We start from the raw sequence: 17,167 nt of genomic DNA on the forward strand, positions 1-17,167 counted from the left end.
TGCCCGACACAAAGTGAAACACCCGATCATAATCGTGACTCCAGAGGGTACACCCTGTCTACTGGGGAATGACATCCTGCATAGGTTGTCCCCCCTAATAGACTGTGTGAACAGGGTCCTCTGGACTCAGACTAACAGGCCAAGAAAATTGAAACAGAGTGTCAACCATGTGAGTTTAAATGGCACATGCCACATGGTTGAACTTGGTCATATTGAGTTTCATTTCCAGTACAATCAAGTACCTGACGTGACAGTAATTGCTGTATGACAACAAACTGGTGATGGGGATTCCTCTCCATTCCTGAAAATCAACCTTCCTTCCAGTTTCAAGCGGCATTCCACACTGGAAGGAAATACTTTGAAATGCTGTACCAATTCACAATCTGAAAATCCCAATTCCATAGCTAAAAGTGATGAGAAACTAGCTCAGAGTTTAGCTGACATTCAGAAAATGAGAGAACAGTTGTTCATCACTATAAATTTAAATGAGGGGAAGGAATCTGTTCTCGCCCGAGTGTGCGTGAACAACGGTAAGAGCTTCATCAGCGAGGCCATGTTCCGAAAGCTCCCAAAAGATCCAGCAATTCCCACATGTAAATTGATCAATAAAAGGGAAATGGGCCTGGTAAACCCAGTTCCAAACATCTCCTGCCTAGCAGGTGTATGCTCAAAATTTCTATAGGAAACAAAATCATAGTACATAACTGTTGTATGTATAACTATGCAAGAATTAACTATTACACCGATCAGCTTGACCAAAAAAGAACTGCGACCAGCCTCCAAATTTTTACCACAGTTTCCTACAGACAACATGATTGATGCTTTTTATAAATCAGTAACAAAGGACCTGTATGAAATAGAAGATGGACAGAGAAAACTGGGAATACCGAGAAAACATGAAAATCTGACAACTTTGGAGAAAAATGCTTTAAAGAAACTGCAAGGAAACCGTGCAATTGTGATCAAGGAGGCAGACAAGGGTGGAAATATAGTGATCATGAACCGCCCCGACTATATTAAGATGGCTCTTAACCATCTAAATACACCCAATTGCTATGATAGACTACTTAAGAATCCCAAGACGGAAATTATACAGGACCTTGGAAATGCAATTGACGGATGGTATAGGCAAGGCCTCATAACTGATGAGGAGAAAAGATATCTCTTTATTCCAAAACCAATTCTACCGACGATCTATTTTCTCCCGAAAGTACACAAAACATTTGTAACAATTCCAGAAGGCAGACCAATACTTAGCGGAATAGGCTGGGCCACGGAACATATTTCGGAGTATATGGACAACCTATTAAGACCGAAAGTTACAAATGTACAAGCATATTTGAAGGATTCAACCGCAGCAATAAACATTATTGAGAGTATTCAATGGCAACCAACCTATCTACTCGCAACTTGGGATGTTAAGGCGCTTTATACGTCTATAGGATATGACCTTGCCCTAGATGCAATTGACCATACTTTTAAAAATGAATCAGCATCTTATCTCCCATTTGTTTGCATGCTTAAAGAAATGCTCATGGCTACTCTAGATAATAGTATCTTCATGTTCAACGACAGTTTCTACAAACAAAAACGAGGCGTAGCTATGGGGGTTAAATATGCACCGGCCCTAGCGAACCTAGTGCGGGGCATGTTTGAAGACCTCAAGATCTATACTACAGAGACATTCGGCCTACATGTTGTTAAATGGACCAGGTACATTGACGACGTCTTGTTTATATGGCAAGGAACACCACAGCAATTAGAGCTTTTTCGACAAGAAATAAATGCCAACGAATTGGGTATAGAGTTTACAGGGGAATACAGCAACACTGAAATAAAGTTCTTGGATTTAACAATCTATGTATCAGGCAATAGCCTGAAGACTCGAACATATCGCAAGAGCACTGAAGTAAACTCCACGCTACATGCTACCAGTTGTCACTATGCACCTGTTATCCGCAACATCCCCAAGGGTGAATATATTAGAGCGAGAAGGAACTGCTGTGAACAAACAGACTTTGAGAAGGAATGTGAAATCCTGTCTACTAGATTCAAAGCTAGAGGCTATCCGGGAACAAGCATCAAAACGGCATACCAGAAAGCTCACCAAATAACAAGATCACAAACTCTTTCACAACGCAACAAACCTACTCAAGACAAACAGGTACAATTTATTACCACCTTTTGTACCAATAACCAGTTGATTAAAAGAACCCTCAGAAGACACTGGGGCCTGCTCAAATTGGACCCACACATTGGACCACAAATACAAGATTACCCTTCGATAGTGTATCGACGGGCGAGGACCTTAAAACTGAGCCTTAGTCCATCATTGCTACCTGACGAGAAAGAGGAGAAAACAGAGAGCTGGTTACATCCCAAAGTAGGGTTCAGAAAATGTGGAACATGCACCATGTGCAAGCATGCGGTTCCCATGACTGACTGCTTCGAGAATAAAGATGGCATGAAAATAAGGGAGCAGATCAATTGTCGCACGAAATATGTGATCTATGCGATTATATGCATTTGCAGCAAAATCTATATAGGAAGTACGATCAGAGAAATACGCACAAGAATACGAGAACACTTGGCAGTGATTGGAAACCAAGATAAGAATCTACCATTGGCAGAACACTGGCAGAGTCTTCATCAATTGGATTGTAAGCAGGACATCAAGTTTATTGGTCTAAAAAAGGTATCCTTGGGATGCAGAGGTGGAAACCAGGAACTAAGATTGCGACAAGAAGAAGCAAAGCTAATCAAGTATTTCAGATGTATTGAAACAGGTTTAAACACAGACAATGAGATGTCCAATTTTTTTATAATATTAACTCAAAAAGAGTGAACCAAAAAGGACTTATGCCCGAAAATGTAGAATCATGCCATTGAAAAGATTGAATCATACACTGACCTTTGTGTTTTTACTGAAATAAGTGCTCCATGTACCAGTTGTTTGTATGAAATTGGTAACTATTGAGTTTTCCGTATATATTTGTGGACATATATTTAAAATCAGAACAATTCACTTAATACAGCAGTAACTACAATTCCCATAAGACATTGGAAAAATAGATGTACGTGAATTCACCACATATAAAAACTATATTGGTTTCATTAATGAAACAATGTTTAATTTTAATAATAATCAAAAAGTGTGTGAACCAAAAAGGACCCACGCAATAAAACTTGTAACTATGCCATTGATAGTGTTGAACCATTTATTAAACTTTGTGGTTATACACAAGCAACAGCTCCTATGCATTTACCGTTTGCACAGAATGTGTAAGTAATTGCATTTCCCTGTATATTTGTCCATATAGACTCGCACTAACAATGTAAAAATAAGAACAATACATACTGAGTTAAAGGACTGATCAAAAGCTACTAAATATAGCAGAAACTACATTTCCCATGAGACTATGGGTGAAGGGATTAAAAGCCACTAAATATAGCAAAAACTACAGTTCCCATGAGACTATAGGTGAAGGAGATACACGTGACTCTATCACACAATAATAAAGATTTATTAGGTTTTCACACGAGCCAACAACAAAAAGGGCTCCGTTTGTAAAGTTAAATGCATAACTATGCGTTTAAATTGCATCATGGAACTAAACTTCGTGTAACCTCATGACACAGGTTAATAGAGGCAAAGTATCCCAATCTATGGCTGACGGCAGGGAGAAGGTGGAAAGCGAAGTAGGATGAACAAATTACCTTGGTAACAGCATACATACTCCCCATTCAGTAGGAGGCGAACGCCTAGTAAATACACGACGCTTGATGCCAGAATTGTGACTTTTCAGGTAAGCTCTAACTAAGCATGAGACTACCCATTCCTACCTTCCTATCAGTCTCAGATCCGCAAAAGAGACGAGACGGCCCATGGAGCCGCACTAACTTTAGAATAAAAAGTCAAACATACAATGAACTGCTGTTAAGAAGTGAAAGTGTATATGTGCCGTAGCCGGCTTCCATGCTATGTAAAAAATGCATTGTGAAAGGCAGAACACATAGAAAAAGGATTACTTATGAATGTTGCAATTTTTATCAATTTATAATTTCGTTTTGTAACTAAAACCCTTAAAAAAAAGCAAATGCACCTGTCGCCTAGATTCGAATCCCTAAACCAGTAAATGGCGAATTGCGAGCGGGAAAATGAGGGAACCAACCCATTCCCAATATTTCATTCTTTTTACCTTAGCAGGACGTACCTCGTCCACGAGTCTGACGGGACTCTCTCCATTTGTATCACCCACGTCATTTAGAGAAACCATGAACAACAAAAGATCGGTAAGCTCTATTTTAGACAATACTTGCATTTAATAAACAAATGATTCTTGGAAGGACAAACGACATTAACCATATTGCTAAACTATTTTTGCCCCCCACCCCTCTTATTCAATTTTTAAATTTTGTTTAACCCCCTTTTATTTCTACTCTTTCTTTTTCTTTTAATTTAATTTACCCCACCCCTCTCTTTCTCCATCTCCATCGGAACACTAAATCACCACGCATGCACCTACCTTGCAACTGGACAATATATTGGTATGTGCGCTCTTTTTATTATTGTATTATTTTCTCATGATGGACATTTATGATGACAAATTTGTTTATTTCTGCATTATGATATGGTTTAAAATATTGCTTTTTGAATTTATTTCTTTTCTTTTTTTTTTTTTCTTTTTTCTAAAATAACTGTGAAAATTGAATTTTTGTTGGTTCTTTACTGATTCTTTACTGATCAGTTTGGATAGTAATTTGTATAAGAATAATTGCCCAGATTTGAGAAAGGCAAAGTTAGAGTGCCGAAACACGTGTCATCAATATGGGCTGCAACTAAAAGTAAACAAGGCTGAAAATGAACAAACATAACTGCTTTTGAACAATATTTTTTTGGTGGCGCAGTAATGGATGCGTGTAGAACTTTATAGTTTCATTTTTGACAAGCGAAGTGGGGGAACTCTGTGTCTTCGCTTTCTACACACATCATTGCGACACGATTGAGTTATTACTTTTGTATTAAGTCGCGGAGGTTTAAGAGTGCAGCTAAAAAAGTTCCCCAAATTTGCAAATACATAACTGTTGTGTCGTGCGAGATGTCCCTGCTGCATTTTATTTAGGCAGTGACATTCTCAAACGTTTTGCCATTAATTTGGACCTGATCAATTACAAAGCCTGGTCCCGACTAGGTGGTAATCCCATGGACTTTGATGATTCAGAAAAAGCATTTCGGTCAGCCCAATTGCTGCTGTATGCAGTTGAAGTTCAAATTGGAGAGGAGGTCACCATCCCAGGACGGACACGATTATTCCCAATTGAATTAAAAATTAAAAGAGTACAGAAACTGCAAAATCCTTACGCATATGTACATCTCAATGCCCATCTCCGACAGCAGGGGTTGGGGTTAAACCCAACACCATTAGTCAATGTAGAACACAACACCATTCCAATAATGATGGATAACAGCAACCTTAGGAGCATCACTCTGGGCGCAGGCACCATTATTGGAATGGCGGTTGACGACCGACATTTTTCCATGGATCTAGGTAATGAACTGATAGGACCAATCTCCAATGACTGTTTTGACAGTGATGGTGACAATGACCTACAACCAGACAGGATCTTCACCCGGCAAGGGGGGAATTTCCTGGTGTACTCATCGTGCCCTTACGATGAGGAAGAGGTGACCTGTGACATCAGGCAGGATGAGGTGATCTTTCAGGTCCACCAGGACTGTCTCTCCTACCTGAAACCCTCTGTCTAGGTCAATACTCTAACCAGGGACCTCTCCACCCAGCTGGAGGAGGCTGCTGAGATAGCAAAATCAGAAGCCTTTCCAGGCTTCAGGCAGATGGTTGAAGAGTGGGTCAACCTAGCTTATGCCTGTGAGACTCCGGAGCAAAAGCAAAAGTTGAAACACGTTTTCTTAGATTTTCAAAATCTCCTTGCGGTGGACTCGTATGACTGTGGTCGCACCGAAATCCATACAACAATTCCCACAGACCCGGGAATGACTCCAGTGTTTGTGAACCAATACCGCTTGCCTCTCGCATTCATGGAGTCCCTGATGGAAATCATCAAAAACCTTCAGTCCCGTGGGATAATTCGTCCAGTCCGCAGCACCTTTAATAATCCAGTGCTGGGGATTTTAAAACCGAACGGCCAGTGGAGACTCTGTGCTGATCTGAGGGAGCTGAAAAAATGGGTTCACATGTCCCGATGGCCTCTCCCCTACATTGACCAGGGGCTGGCCCAGATCCAGGGGTCAAAGGTATACACTGCCATTGACCTGATCAATGGGTACTGAACGGTGCCTGTCAGTAGGGAGGACCAATACAAGCTGGCCTTTACCTTCGGGGGGCAGCAGTACACATGGACCCGGACTCCCTTCGGATACATCAACTCCAGCAATTAATTCAAAATCTTCCTACATAAGGCCATGTTCGACTTGGGTGAAAGGGATATCCTGGCCTATGTGGATGATGTCCTGATAAAAAGCTCAACTGTGGAGGAACACATAGCGGAAATCCGTTATGTTCTGACACAGTTGAGGCTTTTGCTGGAGCAAAACTGTCCTTTTAAAAGGCACATTGGTGCAGAACCCGTGTCAACCTCTTGGGGCACGAAATAACTCCTGAGGGTCTCTATCTGTCCCCAGGAGAAGAATGTGGAAGTACTCCTAAAACTGAAAGACCTTACAACTCTGCGTGAGCCAAGAAGCCTCCTTAGACTGACGAATTACAGTAGGAAGTTCATTGAGGATTACCTAGAGATGACAAGACCTCTGATCCATCTGTTGAAGGAGGGGGGGTCAAGTGGGAGTGGGGTCCAGAACAAGCCAAGGCAGTAAAGCAACTCAAAAAAAGCCTCTCACAAGCGCCTTGTCTAGCTTACCCTGTCAAAAACAAGGAGTTCTTCTTGGAGACAGGGTTCTCAAATATATGCTTGACAGCAGTATTATATCAAAAGCATGACAAGGTCAATAAAGTCATCTCCTATGCAAGCAAGACTATCTTCTGTGGAGGAGAAATTCAACAATTGTGAGAAGGCACTCCTGGCAACAGTGGGGGCATTGAAAAATATCTGCCCGTTCATCCAGGGGGAACACATCATAGTGGAGACTCCACACCAGCCTTTGCAATGTCTCCAAAGTGACAGAATCCGGGATGGAAATGTGAGTAATTCCAGAATTACTTCCTGGATTCCTTCAATGCAAGGCTTTCCTGTAGGGGTCAGATATGACCAAAACAAGAAGAGTCCCCTCGCGCAAGGTCTGGCTGACTTGCATGATTGTGCCAGAGAAAACTGTCTTGAGGACAAAAGTCTTAAAACCCAGGACAACATGGAGGCGTACCTGAATTCCCCACACAAAGTCTATGAAGAAGACATGTGCGAGGGAATGCCCACAGTTCATGTGGACGGGTGCTCCTACCATGTTGACAACAACAGGAAAAAGGAACTGGTGGCCGGCGTTGGAAATGCCTGGGTAAACGATGCTCCGAAACACTCCGCTGGGTACAAAATCGGTCCCTGCAGTAGTCAGGTGGCGGAGTTGATGGCAGTTCATCAGGCCATCCTCACTGCCATCCAACACTGGTCGTAATCATTGATTCGGATTATGTCCAGAATGGGTTCGTGGAGCACCTGGTTAATTGGAAAACCAGAGGTATGCTATGTGCTAACAACAAACCGCTTAAACATGGCAAGCTTATGCAAAATATTGATGACCTGGTCACCTCTAGTGGGATGACCATCTATTGGAAGAAGATCAAGGGTCATTCCAGGATAGAGGGGCCAGACAAAACTGGAAACAACCTAGCGGATCACATGGACAAAACCAGAGCCATCCAGGGGGGATCTCCTTCAGATCGAGTCCCTGTTGGGGGAAATCCAGGTCACAGTTATCACTAGGTCCCAGACAAATGCTCGCAATGAACTCTCAACTGCCCAATGGCCTAAGGAGACCCCAGATGCTGATTTAATCATGGCACAAAACGGGGATCCGATTATTGGTAAATTTTATCAACACATTGAGGACCCCGAGAACTTTCCCCTGATTGATACCGATTACATTGGGAAAGAGGACCTCAGAGTGTTGATGAAATGTCCAAAAATGTTCTGAATCCAAGACGGTTTGTTGGTAAGGAGACCCATATCTGGCTGTGACCAGTGAGTGGTGCCTACCTCATTCCGAAGCCTGATGCTAAGTCACGCCCATGATGCGGCCACAGTCGGTCATCGGGGGTTTCACACTACTTTATAAATCTTGCGAGAGGTTGCATACTGGCCACACATGGGGCAGGACCTCAAACAATACCTGAAGGGGTGTCTTGTGTGTGCACAATTTCAGCCGACATCACTCGCACACCGAGCTTCCCTCCAGAAGAGATGGATGACACTGCTTTGGTCAGATTTACAAGTATATTTCATCGGGCCCGTGATTCGCTCCTCTAGGGGGAACAAGTACATGTTAACCGTAACATGCTTGTTTACCAAATGGGTGGAATGTCTCCGGGTCCCAAATTGCAAGGCAGGAACAGCAGCTGCCCTGATGATCAATCACATCATCTTGCGCTTTGGCCTACCCCAAAGGATTGAGTCAGACCGAGGTAGTCACTTCACCAGCGAAGTGATGACAAAGATGTGGGAGATACTTGGGCTAAAAAGGAAACTTCACATTGCATACCGCTGTCCTCTAGTGGTGGAGTTGAGAGGTACAATAAAACCATTGTGAGCATTCTAAAAAAGTTTGTGGCAGACTCTGGGCCAAGTTGTCCTGATGGCCACCAGATCTACACCTTCTTCTGCAACTAAGATGTCTCCATTTGAGCTGATGACTGGACGAAGTATAGTGTTATCTCAGCATCTGCTCAACACACACAGGAGTAGACACTGATAAACGCCTCCACAACTCATGAGTATGTTGAGAATCTAAGAAAACACCTTCAACATGCTTTTGCATACGCTCAGCGGAATCTAGAAAGATCTGCAGAGGGGATGAAGACTCAATATGATCTAAAAACTACCAAAAAGGAATACCAAGTAGGAGACAGGGTCTACCTGTACAATTTCCAAAGGAACCAGACCAAAGAGCGCACATTTTTGCCCAGTTGGCATGATCCTTTTGAAATTGTAGATAGAACTTCACCTGTCGCCTACAGAATCTGCATCCCCAAAGGCTAAATGACAGAAGAGAAATGGGTCCATATTAATCAGCTAAAGAGTTGTCACTCTAGGCACACTTTGCAACAATTGAGGAGCCCAGAGAGAATCAAATAGAGGAGACATCTGAAACATGAGAATAAGAAAAAGAAGACCCAGTTTTCAGTATAATTATGTAACAGAATATTTTTCTTCATTATCAATTGTCATCATTATCAATTGTCATCATTGAATGCCTGTGTATCCCACTGCTGTCAACCTGATTGGAGGGCAGTTAGTGGGAAAAGGTAGTAATCGCTCTGTGTTCTCTTTAGTAGATTTGTACTGGTTGCACCTTCATACCATGGAGGACCTCCTCAAGGACCTGGAAAGTAGAAACCCAAGGAAGTCTGGGGTTGTCGCTCAACACCATAAAGGAAGATCCAAGAGGAAGCTGGTGGTGTCATTCAATGTTCCAACCAGAGACAGCAAGAGGAGCGTGACGCACCTGATGGAAGGACTCATACCTGACTGATCCTGCTTTGCCCCATTGAGGAATCCCATTGGGGTGATTCTCCCTCTACTTAGAATCGCAGAAAAAGTCGGATGAGGGGTATGTGGGATATATTAACCCACTCAACAGTATTTCCCCACATCACCCAGCTGCATTTGTGCAGAAACTGCACTGGGTCCAGTGAGTGCCATGGCCTCAAAACTGCATTTTGCAGCAACAAAAAAAAAATGGCTGCACCGTCCTGCCAAGCACACATCAGGCAGGATGGAAAAAGGGGACACAGTGAAAGAGCGTAACAGTGTGTTCTGACATATACAAAAGGAAGAAAGTGAAAAGGCAGCACTGCTTTGCTGAAAACCCCAAAATCCCCATTGAAAATGACATTTTTTCATGTTTAAAAAAGAAATGCTGCTTTGATGCTAATTCCATCTGTTCTTTCTTAAACCACTGTGATCAATAAGGCCCTACCATGTCCAGGATATCTCATTGTGCTTAAGCAAAACCAGGAATGATTTCTGAATGGCAGGCCCTGTCAAACCCACTTTGAGAAAAAGCAACAAGGAGCTTCACTTTTCCCGCACAGGAAAACACGTTCATTTCTTTACAAATGTAGCAAAGCTCAGTAGTTCAAAAGAGACTCCAGCTATCTGAGCCATGTCAGTTTCAATGAATCTGCGCTTCAGACAAAACCCCTGCACTCAGGAAAATAACCATGGCTGCAAGGCAGTATTGGGAAGTCCGATGGCAAAATCGAATTTGAAATTAAATGCTAGCAGTTTTCACCACATGGGTAAAAATGGGCTTTGCAAAACTAAAGACGAAAAATGCCAGTTTAAAAAGTAAACTGTTGAATGAGAGCCTGCCATTACCTAGCAATGTGAAGGGGTTTGTGGCTGGTGAAAATGCATACATGGGCTATTTTATTCCACAGGCTTGTTTTAATTCAGAACCAAATATCAGAAAATAAAGGTTTTAAACCGCTTTGGCTGGATTTGCAAGCTGTCAAAAACAGGTTATTCCGGTTGGCAGAGTTAAAGCTTTCCCCTAGGACTCTCGGCAGAGACTAACACCCCACTGATAATTACTAGGTTGGAAAGAATTTAGGCTGGGCTGAACCCACCGACAACAGAACTCCCAGGGCCAGGAAGTGTGAAGAGGTGTAGGGGACAATAAACCTTCAATCAAGCTGTATCCTCCACCTTGCTCTGGAGGAAGTGACAGTTGGTGGCAGCTGAAGAAAGAAATAAATGGTCCAGTGACAGACAAAGGATTGCCATTTGCTTCCAGAGACCATTTCATAAATACATTTTAAAAACTTTTATCTCTGCAGCAAGACTTTGTAAAAATGCGAAAAGGTTATAGTTTAAATATAATTTTATGGGCTTTCTTTTAAGACATGGTAGAATTCACTGACACTTTGGGGATAGAAATGGCAAAGTATTGCCGATTACAAGAAAAGCATCCATGTTGCAAATGTGAATTTTTGTACATACAAACCTTATGATCATCCACACCCATGTAAAAAGTTATAGAATTTTGAGTAATATAAATCCCATTGAAAAGCGCGAAAAACTGGTAGAAGTGCGAAACAAGGTCTCACAAACTGGAGGATTGGACTGCTACGTGCTGCCAAAAATATGTAACCTGCTTATGTAAGTGTTTAGATGTTTCCACTGTACGAAGGTGCCATTTAGGGCAAAAATTGATTTTAAGTAAAGTAATTGTGGGGGGTTTTGGACATTGTAAAACTCACATCATAAATCTGACATCATTTTCTGGAAATCCAACCAGCTGAGAGCGAGGCGGAGACTATCACCCATGTTGAATCCAGTTGTTAGAGGCATGTTTAGTTAAGCCTGCCCCAGCCATATACTTTGATGTCACTATGCATTTTAAATAAGATACCTGACAAATCTCTAGAGATACACATTCTTTCTGACGTTCCTGCGCTGCGTTCCTGTTCCATCATCCAGATTCCAGATCCCAACTACAAGGCCAAAGCATTGCTGACCCTACTCCAGGGCCCACTACAAAACCCAAGCAGTGCTGATCCTATTCCCAGAAAGGCCTCAATTATGAAAACCCACTAATCTACCATTAAGAAGGGGAAAGCTGTGGTATTCTTTTGGGAAGCATCCTGAACCAGCCTGGCTTGCTGCCCCCGCTAACTGCACGCCATCCTGCTATCCAGCCATCCAGCTGACCTTTAGTATCCAGTGACCAGAATTGCCATTCCATTCCAGTCCAGTGCCCTCCGGTGACCAGAACTACCCAGCTGTTTGCCAGGTGCGCTGCCGTGTAGTGACCAGAACCTGTTGACGGTCCAAAAATCCCAAAACTAAAAAGTGGACTGTGAGTATAATCGCCACCCCATAGAAACCCATAGCCTATCTCGTCTTTTTCCTTATCCCACTCTCCAAGTCATCCTATCATTATCCTGATAAGTTTTAAAACTGTCAGAATCATGCTTGCAACCCTGCCCTTGATTTCTAGTGCTAGCGCCATCTCTTTAGTGATTTTGTCTTGTGTAATCCTAAACTATTAGTTCTATTTCGAGTGATCGGACTGGTTTCCGCCAGGGTTGGGCGCTGTGGTGACAGGGTTAAAATCGTGAATCAACCCTGGATCTTACTGTGTCCTTCTTTGGTGAGCTAGCCTCAATATTCTAGTTTAAAGTAAAACTTTTCTTGTCACAACTGATTTCCATTCCTATTTCACGGCTTCATTTTACTCAAAGCGCACCTTTTTATATCTTGTAGAACTCCAAATCAGTGTATTTCACCCGTTTTTATAAAAAGCCGTTTGGGTAATTTCAGATGGCAATTGAAAAAAAAAGCAAAGTTTCCAACATATAATTTTGCTGCAATCTGTTTTCAACTTTCCATTCATTTTTTAACTGTATGCTCTTGGTAATCCATTCTTTGTAATTATTAGTGTCTTTGCATTGTTGCTTTAGTGAGGAATTATATTTGCTTCTAGGTTTTTAACACACATTCATTATTTATTTATCCATTTCATAACATTGGATTATTTGGGGAGGGGAGGTCAGATTTGGATTCCGTTTCCTGTTTCTTATTCCTGATTACCTGCTGCTTCTGTTTATCCACCGAGAATTGATTATTTGTGGGTTGAGGAAACATTGCAGGGGGAAATTCTAACTTGGGTGCTATCTTTCCTAAACCAAAAAGTGCTCCTATTCCGCTGTGCTGTGTCTATGTTCCACTAGCAGGTTAAACCCTGTGCATTGCTCACATTCTCATTGTAATTATCACCCCATTGGTGATTGCTGCCCCATGTTAAAAAGTGTACGATTTCTTTTGAATTTTAAAATAAATAAATAAATTGTGTATTTTACCAACAAGCCTGGTTCATGGTCCATTGTGATCCGGGGTATTTGAAAAGGGGTTGTGCTATGAGTGGTGTACCATATCAATATTGAATCTATATACTATAAAGAGATAAGCATTTCAGTCGTGCTTTGTATACTAGGCCAAGTCCAAGGTGTGTGTAGCATGACTGAAATCCTTAACAGATTACAGAGGGGATAATATACAAGAATTGCAAAGAGCGGGACTGAGGAGTGAAGAGAGGACAGATTCATTCAAAGGATAAGAAAAGAGGAAGATTTGAAGGGGAGGGACAATAGAATAGGAGGAGTGATAGAGAATACAACTGCCACTGCATACAAGTTTAGTCGAAGAGAAGTGTCAATGTTAGAGTGGGCTTTATTACATATGGAGCACTCATTCCAAAGACCTAGATTAAGAGACGGCAAACAGTTAGACAAAGAGGGCTAGATGAGATTGATAATATTGGGAAGTGAGGCATGAGTAGGAGCGAATAGAACAGGACATGCCCAAGGAAGAACGGAGACTAAGCAAACAGAAATGTAGGAGCAGCATACAACAGTTTGCCTACTTGGGGAGGTTCATTCCACCCCCAGCTCTACAGCTTCCCCTTGCACCCTCTTACTCATAACTTGACAACCCACATACATTATTTGTTAATGTTAAAAAATAACTTCTTTCAGGAACATGTACTATGAAAATTCAATTCGTTAATATGTTGTTGAGATGATGAAAACATTCAAACTATTTGATGTTTGGATGGTCTGAGAAAGCAAATAAGTTCAACGGGCTACTTAATTCTACCCTGAAACTGAGTGACTTGAAGGACATGTTCCTGGGTGTGAGCACCCCAGACATTTTGAAGTAGAATAGAGACTAGATATTGGACCCAGGACACTAGGCCCTTCTAGAATAGACCCCTCACTTGATTTTAACTAGCCTTCTATCCCGACACTTTTTCCCTTAAGAAATCCTACTCTTTTTTGTGGTTTAATTACTATTCTAGATCCTGTAGAAGTGTCTCCCCCTTCTGTGATCCTAGGACTTTTAAGGGTGCAGAATTGACGGTGATGGATCATGGTGATTATTAGAAACTTTTATTCAAGCGCAAAAAAGGAAAAGAAAACCCTATCTTGCCCTAACTCTAAGAGGGGGTTTGCTGCCTCAACTAAAATAACTAGTGTCAGAATGTTCAAAGCAAAAGTCACAATGTCCAATGTCAGGATCCCAACTCTGTCCCTCACATTCTAAGTTTAAACTAAATGAAAAGAGGGTCTTTCTAACCTAAAGGGGTGGCTCCCTTCCCCTGGGCAAAAACAGTTCTGAAATCTTCTTAATCCTGAAGTATTGGGGAATATTTCCCTACCCCAGCCTTGTTCAGGTTCTTTGCAAACAATCATTGGGGAAACCTGTGTACCCTTGTTGGCCCTTCTCCGGCTTCCTTTTCTGCCACTCGGTCCCCGACCCCGACTGGCAGACCTGGTTCCTTTTCACCAGGCACAACAGGCTCCTTGCAAAGCTCAAATAGTTTTTGGGGAAAACCCTGTTCCCTTGTTGGGCCTTTCTCTGGATTCCTTTTATGTCCCCGACGCTGGTTCGTTACTCCCACCAGATACTGCAACAAAGAAGACTTGCTTGGGATGCACTCCCCAAGCTGTGGTGGGTCCCTGACCCTGGTTGGCAGACATGATTTCCTCCAACCAGGTTCTGCGACGAAGAAGAATAGTGTGTGATGCACTCCCCAAACCTTGTTATCACATACAGACTTGGTTTTCATGCCTGCCAAGTACTGTATTTATTTTAAGTTACTCACAGTTCACTTTGTTTGGGTGCAGGTATCTGACTTGCACTGTGAGTTTCCAGCAGTATCCCTCCAAACTTGGTTCGCAGTTCTTCCAAGCAGTGTTCTCTTTACATAAATATGGGTCCCAGACCCATTAATGTCGCTTCTTAGACTAGTGCCTGTTCCCACTTTCTCCATCCCTTTAAAGAGCTGCTGGCACTTCACCGTTCATCAGCCTACCTTATTTCGTGGTACGCGATGTTCCCGGGACGTCCTGTGCACCTACCGTCTGCGGTCGGGCTTCCTTTGGTCGGCTCGCAGCTCTGCCATGCCTGTTTCCTGTTGGTCAGCCTGGGACGGATCCTCCGTGGCTGCCGACCTTTAGGGGTACCAAGGGCGTCTTCCCTGCTGCTCACTGCTCAGTCCCTGCACACCAGGACAGCTTGACAGCGACCTTCTTGCTCGGCTCCCGGTCTGCCTTTCTTCTTCCCAAAGAGAACTCTGTCTCTGGGATCCTCCAGGGGGGGCTTAACATCTGTTCAAGTGCTTTGATTTTAACGTGGCTTCTTCCAATCAGCTGATGAGAACCACTAGAATGGACAACGTGGTTCCGATAGGCACTCGGTATTGCTCCGTGCATCCTACTCTTCCCAGTATGCTGGGGACCCTCCTTGTATCAGCACTCTCTAGTTCTGTTTCACAGAGCACATGGCATAGGAGGGTAGGGGTGGGGAGGGAGGAGGTGAAGGAGAGGTGGGGGGGTTGTAAGGATACTGCATTCTCCCGATATGGTGGTCACTGGATCCAAAGGGGGCTTCCCCTCCCAACAAGATCTATCTGCTGTGTATCACCCCACAGGGGACTATCAAGGAGCGGCCTCACCACCCTGGCCTCATGGGAAGGCCCTCCGACCCCCGTAGGAAGCAGTGATGACATCCTGGGATTTGCCACAGACTCCTAACAAAAACATTTTACAGGTAAATTATAGGTTTACTGTCTATCAGTGAATGGTTTCTCACATGTAGTTGCCTTACTTTTCCAGAAAGTACATCATCCTTACCCATGCCAGGAGGTTCTCACTGGGCCCTGTGTAGTAGATGTTTTTCAGTGGATGGGAAGAGTTGTGTGCTCTACTGTGCAAGTACTGGTAGAGCCCTAGAAGTCTCTCCTTCTCCTCTTCAGTAACGTACGGTGCTTCTATTTCAGGGCTAGTAAGACAAAAAAGGTCCTGAAATTAAAATATGGCCTCACAGACACAAATTGTATTTAAACCAACTGAGACATTATGACATTCGCCAATTTGTTATCCTTTTTTTTTTCTTTTGTGCCCTTAAAATTTGTCTGATGGACAGCCCAAGAAACTGCAATGTTTCACATGTGAAAAATAAGGTAATCGATTGAAGAAAAGAACAAAGCAGAAATAAGAATATGTCAGCCAATAAATGGCAAAGAGGCCACATATCCATTTAATACAGTAACCCTACCAAAGGTAACAGACTAATCGGGTCTCAAAATGTACCCATTTCCTATCTCTCCTTTGACTTAGTCACCTGACCTGTATCTGATCACTTACAGGAATGACAGAAGTTCATATGCCATGTGCCTCCCATCCTTGTACAATTGCTGACAATTAAAACGAAAGAAACCCACAAACAATTTCATATGGTCCGAACACCATGCTACAGCGCATGAGCCCTGAAATATCAGGAAAGCCAAAAGCACTCTTGGAGAAAGTAAGGAGCTCAAATGTCACAAATGGCAAAGTCCCATCTCTACAACTCCAAGACAATTGCAGTCAGACAACAATTGTGGGTGTTCATGGCACAAGACCTTCCCAAAAATAACCAAAAGACATAAGGAAACAGCAGGTCCTGAAAAGGATAACACGTTCTTAGTTGATAGTTTAATGGCGGTGGAGGATCATGATCAACAAACTGTCACGCAGTCGCTATTCCTTACTATTTAGCATATATGTCAGACCCCAGAGCACTGAAGGAGACGATATGTTGTCAGTCAAGATATAAGTACTTAACAGTAATGTGCTGCACTTTCATAAATATGCCCAATTACCAAACTCTGGTAGAACGAAGGTGTGTTTATAAGAATGCCTCAGGTGAATAATACATGTGTTCATTCTAGTTATCAATCTGATGACATCTCAATACAGTGATAGGTGGAGATCATGAAAAATAGTGCAAATCGCTGCTCAGGATTAAATAAACATACTTAAATAGTAAGGCGTGATGTGGCAGATGTCTTGCCCTGTCAGAAAGTGTTCAAAAACTGAAGATTGTGATAGCTAGACACACCCTATGTGATGATATACTGGAAAAGAGATTCAACGGTACTGGTCAATGATTGACTTCAGTTCAACACTGT

The 17,167-nt window shown here is 42.6% G+C and overlaps 1 protein-coding gene across 2 annotated transcripts in view; it reads right to left on the bottom strand.

Annotated features, from left to right (window-relative positions):
* MON1A (MON1 homolog A, secretory trafficking associated) overlaps positions 1-17,167 on the bottom strand; it is a 322,574-nt gene that overhangs the window by 39,148 nt on the left and 266,259 nt on the right. For both annotated transcript variants that reach the window (XM_069644145.1, XM_069644146.1), the window contains exon 5: positions 15,849-15,996. In XM_069644145.1, coding sequence (XP_069500246.1) covers positions 15,849-15,996 — 148 coding nt within the window. The remainder of the gene's footprint in view (positions 1-15,848; positions 15,997-17,167) is intronic.

Source organism: Ambystoma mexicanum, chromosome 2p, assembly GCF_040938575.1.
Source record: "Ambystoma mexicanum isolate Mex_15411 chromosome 2p, UKY_AmexF1_1, whole genome shotgun sequence".
NCBI classification, from domain to species: Eukaryota; Metazoa; Chordata; class Amphibia; order Caudata; family Ambystomatidae; genus Ambystoma; species Ambystoma mexicanum.